Below are 11,716 nucleotides of genomic sequence, written 5' to 3'. Positions count from 1 at the left end.
GGTGGAACGAGGAGGAGGAGGAGGAAGAAGAAGAAGCAGGAGAGAACGGTATTTGAATTGTCGAAAAGGGCGGGTGGCATTTTCGTAAATTTGAGGTGTGAGCAGGTGTAACAGTTTTGAACCGAAAAGGTCATTGTTTAACGTTGAATAGAGAGAAAGTGTTTCTTGATTCTCTCTCTCTTCCCGTTTTATTGTGGAAAGATATAAGAGATTATATAAGAAAATGGATATTTTTTGGGACCATGTAGTAATATCAACGTTGGAAACTCCAATATTCTTTAGAGGTAGTTAGTAGTTAGCAGTTACAATGATACATGACAAATGCGTGCGGGTCCATTGATGCGAATTTGTGTGGGTGGTTTCCTTCTTTGAATTTATGAGTCAACTTTTCTTCGGTGCCCCTTCTAACATGACGTGGAATACGTTCATTCGTAGCTGGAGATCCTCTACAGGTGTTTGCTATGATGTGTGCTTCGGCTGTGCACGTGGCTATCTTTAATTGGTTATGTAATCTAAGGGAGAGAAAGAGAAAGAAACCCATGGTTGGACGTGGTCGCCACGTTGATGGTTGGAGGGAGCAATCCCGTTGGCCCCCCCCCCGTGCGGGAATAGCACTTGTTTCAGCTGGTCCGAGCTTCGAGGCTCTTTATAAATTTTTTTAAAAAACTTACATCACAATTTCTCAAATTTTTAATAAATTTATTTTAATTCTCGAACTTTCAAATTTAATATTAACAATTTATAAATTTTTGAAAGAGCTTTGTTTAAGTCTTTTAGTGTATTATTGATAAAAGGCAAATTAATGTCCGTACCGCATGAATGCATCCGTATTATTTTATATTATTCATTTATCGATTTTTTTTCAATCTCACATTTCAATACTATTATTATTTATTGATATTTTTTTTTTTCAGAATTGAGCGTATGTGATAAGTAAAGAATTAATAAATTTATGATGTACGAGTATTCATATATACTATATAAGAGTATCTCGACTCCAATATTTTGACTCTCCCTCCTGCATAGATAACAAAGTTTCCATCTTTTGCATGCTTTATTAATTCCCAAATGGATAGCAAAAACAATCCATGCTTCTCTGTTCCTCCTTTTTATCCCTCCTTTCTCTTCTTCTTTTTCTTCTTTTCCCTCAAAACACATCTCTCTCTACCAACTGATTCTCTCTCTTTGGGCCAATCTCTCTCTGGAAACCAAACTCTTATCTCCAAAGAAGGCAACTTCGAGTTGGGTTTCTTCTCCCCATCCACCTCCAACAACAACTTTTACATAGGCATCTGGTACAAAAAACTCCCAACTAAAACTATCGTCTGGGTTGCAAATAGAGATGCCCCTATATTCGATACTTCATCAGCAGAACTAAAAATCTCAGATCAAGGCAACCTTGTGCTTCTCAATGTCTCCAAGTCTCCGATTTGGTCGTCGAGTTCGACGCACTCAAACTCCAACGCCGCTACAGCGGTTCTCCTCGATAGCAGCAATCTCATTCTCACAAACAATGTAAGGATTAAAGTTCTTTTTTGTAGTTTAGAGGGATTGAATTGATAATCAAAACTCATTATCGAATCAAAGTTGCACCTCAGAGACGATAAAATCTCTAATTGAGAAATAATTCGGTACTTAATTTTATAAATAATAAAAAATTTCTTGAATGTTCATCAATAAAGAATAAAAATATTATTTTCTCCTCTAGCAAGTTAAAAGATAACTTCATGTCTAAGGTATTTTCGTAATTGAGCATCGCAAAATTTAAAGAAAATTTTGATTGATATCCCTTTCACACATTTATTAGGCATTAATTTTGCACTAATTTAGGCATTTATTTAAGGAGTTTTAGAATTACAATTTAGGCATTAATTTATATTAATATTTAAAAAAAATTTGAATGTGGGTAACTATTCAAATTCAACATATTTAATATGTTTAAGAAATTTTAGAATTCCTCTAATTTAGACATTATTTAATATGTTTAAGAAAATTTTGAATTACTCTAATTTAGATATTAATTTTGTATCACTATTTTAAAAATTTTGAAAGTGGGTAAATATTTGAATTCAACATATTTAATATGATTAAGAAACTTTAGAATTCCTCTAATTCAGACGTTACTTTTGTATCACTATTTTAAAAAATTTGAATGTGGTTAAATATTTGATTTAATAGGAATATAAGGTATAATTCAAATTTATTCTTAGAATAGAATTATACGGGCTAAATTAATTCAAATTTTAATAGTAAAAATTTATTTTTTAAAATAATGAGATCATGTATTATAATTTAAAATATAAACTAAAAATAAATTTGAAGTTTAGAACCTTAACAATATATAGAAACCATCTATAAGTCTAAACAGTATAGTGCAATTTAAACTAAATAAATTTAGAATATATAATTTAAATTTTAAGTTGATAATAAATCTCCACCATAGAGTTTTAATAAAGTAAACAAAATTAGGATTGTAGATAAATTAGATAAATCTATATGGAACAAATCTAGACTATTTGTATATTTTATCAATTTGATTAGTCTAATTGATTTGATTTGTTAAGTTGGTTTTGATTTTTACCTTTAAAATTTTTTAGTTTTTAGCCGGTTTTAAAAATTTTAGTTTCTTATCTTTTTTGTTTGCATTTAGCTTCCTAACTATTATTATTCATTTTAATTAAGTTAGTATCAATGATTTAAAAATTAGATTGAACCGAGTAGTTCGACCGATCAAACCGTAATATAGTGTATCAAGCGGTTTGGTTCAATCCTTTGAACTGAAAAAGGTTGAGAATAGTTTTGAATTTTTGAGAAACATTTTAAAACATAATGACATTTAGGGCGCGTTTAATTCGAGTTATGTAATATTACAGAATATTTCGATATATCCAGATGTTTTAGATTTCTAAATGAGATTACTACGTACTGATGTTGTATTAGCGCGTTAGGTTTAATATAGTAATGTAATGATGAATTGCAGTGTTTTTAGCATTACTACATTTGGGGCGTGTTTGGTTCGCTTCTTTTTTATCATTGAACAGAATGGGAATGAGTGAATCCGTTTGTGGGTGTTTGGTACGTGGGAGTCCCATTCTGATTCCGATTCCCAAGTGGAATGGGAATCGCTCAATCACTCTTGCTCCAGGATTTAAAGGAATTTGTGCATCATCGAATAAATGATAAGGTAAAGGTGGAAATGATTAATTCTAAGTTAGATAGAAATCTAATCAAGAGTTTATTCATGCCATTGATCTATGGGAAGACAATGTGTCATTTATCGAAAATGATTTTCGTCGTAGGTAAGTGAAGAACTACTCATGTTCAAATCCAGCCTAGAAGGCCGGATTGGAAGTTGAATCCGGACGGAATAGATATTTATTCGGATTAAATTTATTTTTTCAACTTTTTTAATTAAAATATGAGTTAAAATTTAAAAATTAAATATATAATTTTAAATTTTAATTTGAACTTAAATTAAAAATTAAAATTTAATCAAGTATTTCGAGTCTAACTTATGAATTTGAATTTAAATTAAATTTTAATCTATATAAAGTTTATTCAAATTTTATTTCAAACTTAAATTAAATTTATGAATTCAAATTATAATTTTAAGTTTGAATTTGAATAAATCAAAATTTAGTTTCATATTTTGAATTATCCACTCAACTTCAAAGTTTATTTTTTTTTTAAAAAAAATAGATTTAAAATTTTGACATTACTTCAAAATTTTGATGTAAATTTTTAATATTTAATATTTAATTTGAATTTAAATTAATATATTATAAAGATAATGTTAGTATATTAATTTGATTACGTTTTTATATCCATCTGAACCAAACACCGACAATAGAAATGATTTATTCCGATTCCGATTCAGGTGATGAACCAAACAGAATTAGATAATGAGTCATTTCGATTTCGATTCCAGCTTATTTTGATTCTGATTCCGATTCTGACTCCGATTTCAAACCAAACACGCCCTTGGTTTAATCCATAAAATTCAGTAATCTTGAAAATAAAGTATAGTCTATTCAAAAATTACCTTTTTTTGAGGTATCTGGTAACCGGTACCTCTCTTATAATTTGCTATTACAGATCACCACTAAATAAAAAATAAATCTAAGCTATTGAATAAGAATAAATGAACGAAATCCAAATATTAAATGTATAGAAGGATTGCTCTCTCTGATTAGTATTGATTGTTAAATAGATAATTACCCTTAAATGGGACATAATAAATAGAAAAGAGATATGTTCTTCTATTTTTCATTGTTATTGTACATTGCTATCCTTACACACACACACACACACACCCACCCACCCACACACAAAAAGACAAGATAGAATACAATTAATGTCACGTCTATTGATGCAGGTGAATTCATCGATCGTATGGCAGAGCTTCGACCATCCGGCCGATACTTGGATGCCGGGTGGATGGCTCGGGTTTAACAAGATTACCGGGGAGTATCAAAGCATCACTTGTTGGGAAAACCCCGAAAACCCCGCCCGTGGTCCTTTTTCTTACAGCGTGGACCCAGATGGATCAGACCAATTAGTTCTACTATACAATGGGTCTCAAGTATATTGGAGTGTCGGACTATGGAATGGCCAGTACTTCGCTTCAGCTCCGGTAACTGGACGACAAAGTGTGTTTAACTTCACCTTCGTCGACAACCGAGAGCGAAAGTATTCTACGTATACTATTGAAGATAGTTCGATGATCACTCGCCTTGTGGTGGACTCGTCAGGGGAAGGGAAGCTATTCATTTGGCTAAGCAATAGACAAGAGTGGCAACCAGTGTTTACTCAACCTCTATCTCATTGTGATGTGCCCTCTGTTTGTGGACCTTTTGGGCTTTGCGACCAGGAAAGCCCGAGCCTTTGTCGATGCCCCCAGGGATTTGAGCCAGCATTAAAGGAGGAATGGGAGCTAAATGATTGGAATTCGGGGTGTAAAAGGAAAACCCAGTTGAAATGTGGGACTAAATCAAGCTTGAATAGAGGAGGAGAAGAAGAAGAGAGAGATGGGTTTCTTATGATGATTAATATGAGATTGCCGAGTAATGGGGAGAAATTAATAGTTAGAAGTGCTGAGGAGTGTGAAATGGCTTGTTTGACCAATTGCTCTTGTAGTGCTTATTCTTTTGATACCAGTTGTTTGATTTGGACGGCCAAGCTTCAAAATCTTCAGCAGTTCTATGGTGGTGATCAAGGAGGTGGTACACTTTATCTCCGACTCGCTGCAGCTGATCTTCCTAGTACAAACAATTCACACAAAGTTAAAACTGCAGTTACAGTAAGCTTAGTCGGCGGTCTACTTGGTATTACAGTCATTGTTCTCTTTGGACTAATTTGGTTATGTAGACGTTGGAGGAAGTCTCACATCGTGAGCAAAGTGGAGGGCTCTTTGATTCGATTCTCATACGGCGATTTACGGCACGCCACGAAGAACTTCTCAGAGAAGCTTGGCAGTGGCAGCTTTGGCTCGGTATTCAAAGGAGCACTTCCGGACTCGACGCAAGTAGCTGTGAAGAAGCTCGAGGGATCCAGACAAGGCGAAAAGCAGTTCCAGGCAGAGGTGCTTACTCTTGGAGCCATCCAACACATTAATCTTCTCCGCCTCCGCGGCTTCTGCTGTGAGAGAAGCCAGAGGCTTCTAGTCTACGAGTTCATGCCGCACGGATCCCTATATTCCGTTTTGTTTAAAATGGACTCCAATATCATGCTAAGCTGGAACATGCGCTATAGAATAGTTCTTGGAATTGCAAGGGGATTAGCGTACCTTCACGACAAGTGCCGAGAGTGCATCATACACTGCGACATAAAGCCAGGTAACATACTTTTGGATGCCGACTTCAAAGCAAAGGTTGCAGACTTTGGCATGGCCAAGCTTGTCTGTCGAGATTTTAACCGAGTCTTAACGACGATGAGGGGGACAATCGGGTATTTAGCTCCCGAGTGGATTTCCGGTTTACCAATTAGCCCGAAAGTGGATGTTTATAGCTTTGGAATGATGCTTTTCGAGATAATATCCGGTCGGAGGAATAGTACGTACTTTGAGGAGGGCAGTAAGTACCACTATCCTTCATGGGCCGCGCAAAAAGTGATCGAGGGCGACGAGAAGTGCTTGTTGGATAGCAGATTGGGTGGCGAAGCCGATTTGGAGGAGGTGAAAAGGGCTTCTAGAGTGGCTTGTTGGTGTATTCAGGATGCAGAGATGGACAGGCCAACAATGGAGCAGGTGGTGCAGATTTTAGAAGGGGTTTTGGAGGTGAATGTGCCGCGGATTCCGCGGTCTCTTCAGCTCTTAATGGAGGATCTGATCTCTGGCATGTATGATGATGTGTCATCTGTTGCAGAGCACGGAGCAAGTACTGAGAGCTCTCAAGGGGCATACAAATAATGACGTCTACTGAAACATCAATATAAGTTGCACTGCGGATGTGAAATATATGCAGTAGAGATTATAGAATAGATCTTCGTCTCCCTTTCTCTCTTTTTATTTTTAATTTTTTGCCTAGCAGATAACAAATAGTCTTTTTTGTATGTAAAAGGAGTTGCATTAGATAAGTTACTCATGTCTAGCATTCAAACAAGTCCAGTAGTTTCACAGCAAAGCCAAACTTCTTTGGTTGTAAGTGCGAGTTGAAAAAAAATCTATACTCTTATATGAATCCCCAATATGAAATGATGACGTGGCAAGCTCCTATTTTTTTTAATTTACTTTTCATCTCCACTTCTAAATGCTCAACTCTGCACCTCTCCATATTTAATTATATTCATCATATTTCACCAATTAGTGAGCTTAATTTGTAACTCCAATCCACTCCCCTCCACCATTAATCCCCCCATCCCCTCTTTTGCATGATATGTTATGAATCCCCAATATCAAATAATGACTTGGCAAGCTCTCATTTTTTTTATTTACGTTTCATCTCCACTTCTAAATACTCAACCCTTCACCTCTCCACATTTAATTACATGCATCATATTCAACCAATTAGTGAGCTTAATTTGTAACTCCAATCCACTCCCCTCCACCATTAATCCTCCCACCTCCTCTTTTTTGCATGACATGTTATTTTCTATGCAAAAAAGAAGATTATCATCTAATCTCTCACCTCACACTCATCTCCTTCTCTCTATCTCATTGTGTTAACAAAGATTATGAGGATAATGCAGAAGAAGAGCATGCGAAGAATGATGTCTCCTTCAAAAAGTATCGTCCTGTAAAGTCCAGTCGTGGCCCATAAAAGTACTCGCGCGGGCCGGTCTGCGCCGGAGCCCTCGCTCGCCGTGAACCGTCGCCACCTCGGCTGCCTCCTTGCGCGGCTCGTGCGCGCCCACAACTGGGCCGAGGGGAGCGGCGTCCTAGCCTCCTCTTCGCCGGGACGTTGCGCGGGAGCTCACTTTTCAAGAATCGCAGGAATTTCTTGGTAAATCAAATTGTTTAAGTATTAGGATTCTGTGGTTGATGTGATGGCAAGACTGTGTCGGTTTAGATATTGTAGTTTGGTGATGCAGATGAGGTGTTTGTTCATAGGTTACAATGAAAATCCAGAAGTGACTCGGCGCGGGAAGCAACTACCAGCTGAAAATTAAGAATATGTATAAGGTTTGGATGAGTAAGAGAAGTGCTCCAAAAAAGCATTAGTTTTTTTAAGATTGATGTTTTTTGTTTTATTTTTATCTTATGACTATTTTTTTGAGTAAACACTGTTGTGGGCAAAATTCCTTTCGTAGATTAAAAAGTATGATGTAGAGACTGAAGGCTGAGACCCCACCCAAAATTTTCTTAAGCCAAAAATGTTAAGTTATTATTTATGTATTTCATATGCTTCTAGCTATGATTTTATTTTTTAACAATTGAATTTAGTCATGCAAATTGACTGTGCTTAATATGATATAGCTTCCTATAAGCTATAAATATAAATTTTATTAAAATTTTAAAAATGTGTTTCTATTATCTATCTGCTACACTAGTATATATAATAGCAAAGAAGAAATAAGATAGAATTCCGGTCAAAAATAATGAAATTTGGAGAAGTGGCGGAAAGCAAAATAGGCAAAAGTTGAGGTGATGTTAATAAATAAAAAATTTTATGGACCTATTTCTACGACCTGCCCAGGAATATGGCATTGGGCCCAATTAGCAAAATGGGCCCAATCCATCTATATCTGCTAACAATGTTCATGGGCTTTGGGCCCAAGAAGGGCTTGATCTGGGCTAGAGCCTAAAGTAGGGCCCATCTTGTCACAAGGTCACCCAACGCTTGCCACCTGATTAGCCATGAGCCCATGACTGAAACCTGATCACTAAGCAATGGATCTTTTTACATCAATAATTGGAATGTATTAATTAAATTAATAAAACAAAAACAAAGAAGAGTTGAAACTAGAGGTCCATTTAGACATATATTCAAACTTATCTTTCACTGGATTACTACCCCCAACAACCAAACCTTTATGGCCTTTTGAACCAGGAAGATCCGAAGCAGCGAGAGGAAGGTAAAGAGCGCCTCCGTCATTAATTAACAGTTAATTTTTTTTTTTATATTTTATAAAATAAAGTATCGAATTATTTCTCGACAATGAATAAAGAGAGAGTTTTTTTCTCTCTCTCTCGTCGTGTGGACCATGCAATAAGACCAACGTTGGAAGCTCCAATGTTGTAGAGGTACTTACAATGATGCATGACAAATGCGTGGGGCCTACTGATGCTTATATGTGTGGGTGGTTTCTTTTCCTGAGCCAAATATCTTGGTCGCTTAGAATTTCGGTGCCCCCTCTTACGGGGCAATGAATGCGTTCATTGAAAGTTGAAGATCTTCTACAAAGGTTTCTGTGTGGTATACTCCATCTTTGCACGTGGCTACCTTTCATTGGTTGTGTGATTTGAGGGTGAGAGAGTAAGAAACCCATGGTTGGTCGCCACGTCGACGGTTTCAGCTTACTTTGTACTGAGGGGCCCGCAATCCCGTCGTTCTGAGAGCAGACGTTGGGCCCACCGTGCGGGAAGAGCACTTGTTTCATCTGGACCGTTGGATGTCTTTCAGATCAAATGGGTTTATGGCGGAACTTCTAGTTAATACAGCTTGTTCAGCGTATCGAGCATGTCAAAGTTCAAGACCAGTAAGCGCCCACCACAGCAGCTGGTCCAAGCTTCGAGCCTCTTTATAATTTTTTTTTTAAAAAAAATTACATCACAATTTCTCAAATTTTTTAATAAATTTATTTTAATTCTCGAACTTTCAAATTTAATATTAACAATTTATAAATTTTTGAAAGAGCTTTATTTAAGTCCTTTTGTTTTGTGTATTATTATTATTATTATTTTGAGAGATGGAAATAAACTTAACTGGAAATGTGAATTAATTAGGATTCGAACTTAAGACCTCTGGTATAAATTACCATGCGCTTTGCCACTTTTTCGAAGAAGGATCGGTGTTTTGTTTATTATTGATAAAAGGTGAATTAATGTCTATATATACCGCATACATGCATCCATGTCTTTTTATGTCATTCATTTGTTGATTTTTTTTCAATCTCACATTTCAATGCTATTATTATTTATTAATTTTTTTTTTCTTTTTCGGAATTGAGCGTATACGATAAGTAAAGAATTAATATATTTCTAGTGTAAGAGTATTCATATATACTATATAAGAGTATCTCGACTTCATATAATTACGAGGCAATATTTGAGCTCTCCCTCCTGCATAGATAACAAAGTTTCCATCTTTTGCATGCTTTATTCCCAAATGGATAGCAAAAGCAATCCATGCTTCGCTCTTCCTCCTTTTTATCGCTCATTTCTCCTCCTCTTCTTCTTCTTCTTCTTCTTTTCCCTCAAAACACATCTCTCTCTACCAACTGATTCTCTCTCTCTGGGCCAATCTCTCTCTGGAAACCAAACTCTGATCTCCAAAGAAGGCAACTTTGAGTTGGGTTTCTTCTCCCCATCCACCTCCAACAACAACTTTTACATAGGCATCTGGTACAAAAAAATCCCCACTCAAACCATCGTCTGGGTTGCAAATAGAGATGCCCCCATATTCGATACTTCATCAGCAGAACTAAAAATCTCAGATCAAGGCAACCTTGTGCTTCTCAATGGCTCCAAGTCTCCGATTTGGTCGTCGAGTTCGAGCCCCTCAAACTCCAACGCCACTACAGCAGTTCTCCTCGATAGCAGCAATCTCATTCTCACGGACAGTGTAAGGATTAATTAAAGCTCCTTTTTGTAGTTTAGAGGGATTGAATTGATAATCAAAGCTCATTATCGAATTAGGGTTGAAGGTTCTTTACTCCTCAGACCATAAAATCTCTCGCTACTTAATTTTATAAATAGAATTATACGGGCTAAATTAATTCAAATTTTAATAGTGAAATTTTATTTTTTTAAATAATGAGATCATGTATTATAATTTAAAATATAAATTAAAATTAAATTTGAAGGTTAGAACCTAAACAATATATAAAAATCTCCTATAAGTCTAAACAGTATGGTGCAATTTAAACTTACGACTAAATAAATTTAGACTATATAATTTAAATTTTAAAGTTTATAATAAATTTTCATCATAGAGTTTTAATAAAGTAACAAAATTAGGATTGTAGATAAATTAGATAAATCTATAAGGAACAAATCTAGACTATTTATATATTTTATCAATTTGATCAGTCTAATTGATTTGATTTGTTAAGTTGGTTTTGATTTTTACCTTTAAACTTTTTCAGTTTTCAATCAATTTTTAAAATTTTAGTTCCTTATCTTTTAGTTTACAATTAGCTTCCTAACTATTATTATTCATTTTAATTAACTTAGTATCAATGATTTAAAAATTAGATTGAACCGACTAGTTCGACCGGTCTGACTGTAATCTAGTGTACCAAGTTGTTTGGCTCAATCCTTTGAACTGAAAAAGGTTGAGAACAGTTTTGAATTTTTAGAGATAATAAAAGTTTTAAAACATAATGACATTTAAACTATCAGAGATAATAAACATTTAAACGTAAAAATTAAAAACGTTAAGCTTAGTGGTAAAAAAAAGTAATCATTAGGGACTAATGGTTAGCGATGTCAACAGGTTAGATTCGAGCCAGATTTTCAAAATTCGAACCCGAACCCTTTGAAAACCTGCATTCGAATCTGATGCATTTTAAACAATATATAGAAGTTTTGGGTTAGTATCAATGATTTAAACAGTATATTAAGTTAGTATCGATAATTTAAAAATCAGATTGAATTGACTGATTTGACTAGTCAAACTGTAGCTCAATCTATTACGCGGCTTGGTTTAACCCTTTGAAGTGAATAAAATTAAGAATAATTTTAAACCGTTAGGTGGTGTTTGGTTGGGGGTTAAGAGGGGGGATAAGGGGTTATCCCCCCTTAATCCCCAAACACTTATTTATAAGGCTGGGGTTAGCTAACCCCAACCCACCTCTGGAATAGAGGTGGGATTAGCTAATTCCACCCCTATTTAATTTTTAAATTTAATTTTAATTTTTAAATTTTAAATTTTAAATTTTAAATTTTAAATTTTATAAGTTTAAAATTAATATTTATAATTTTAAATTTTAAATTTTTATTTTTAATTATTTAAATTTTAAATTTGACATTTTATATTTCTAAATTTAGATTTGATTTTAAATTATAAATTTGAAATTTATAACTTTAAATTTTTAAATTTGAGATTTAAAAATATAG

At 34.7% G+C, this 11,716-nt stretch overlaps 2 protein-coding genes across 2 annotated transcripts in view; both read left to right on the top strand.

Annotated features, from left to right (window-relative positions):
* LOC109715077 (G-type lectin S-receptor-like serine/threonine-protein kinase At2g19130) lies at nt 1,031–6,722 on the top strand. Its single transcript, XM_020239875.1, has 2 exons — nt 1,031–1,515; nt 4,376–6,722. The coding sequence occupies exons 1-2, from the start codon at nt 1,069–1,071 to the stop codon at nt 6,404–6,406; spliced, it is 2,478 nt and encodes an 825-aa protein (XP_020095464.1). The 5' UTR covers nt 1,031–1,068; the 3' UTR covers nt 6,407–6,722.
* The window catches only part of LOC109714902 (G-type lectin S-receptor-like serine/threonine-protein kinase At2g19130), a 5,814-nt gene continuing 3,666 nt past the window's right edge, over nt 9,569–11,716 (top strand). The window contains exon 1 of the mRNA XM_020239634.1: nt 9,569–10,220. Within this exon, the coding sequence (XP_020095223.1) occupies nt 9,750–10,220 (471 nt within the window). The 5' untranslated portion in view covers nt 9,569–9,749. The remainder of the gene's footprint in view (nt 10,221–11,716) is intronic.

The sequence above is a fragment of the Ananas comosus genome, linkage group 9, assembly GCF_001540865.1.
Source record: "Ananas comosus cultivar F153 linkage group 9, ASM154086v1, whole genome shotgun sequence".
NCBI lineage: Eukaryota > Viridiplantae > Streptophyta > Magnoliopsida > Poales > Bromeliaceae > Ananas > Ananas comosus.
Note: the sequence above shows the minus strand (reverse complement) of the source record. Positions and strands in the feature narration are given on the sequence as shown.

What these genes read in the sequence shown, in the direction of transcription:
- LOC109715077 (XM_020239875.1), top strand. Translation starts at nt 1,069, where the DNA reads ATGGATAGCAAAAACAATCCATGCTTCTCTGTTCCTCCTTTTTATCCC. An exon ending in ATCTCATTCTCACAAACAAT is followed by an intron (nt 1,516 to 4,375) that starts GTAAGGATTAAA and finishes CTATTGATGCAG; the next exon opens with GTGAATTCATCGATCGTATG.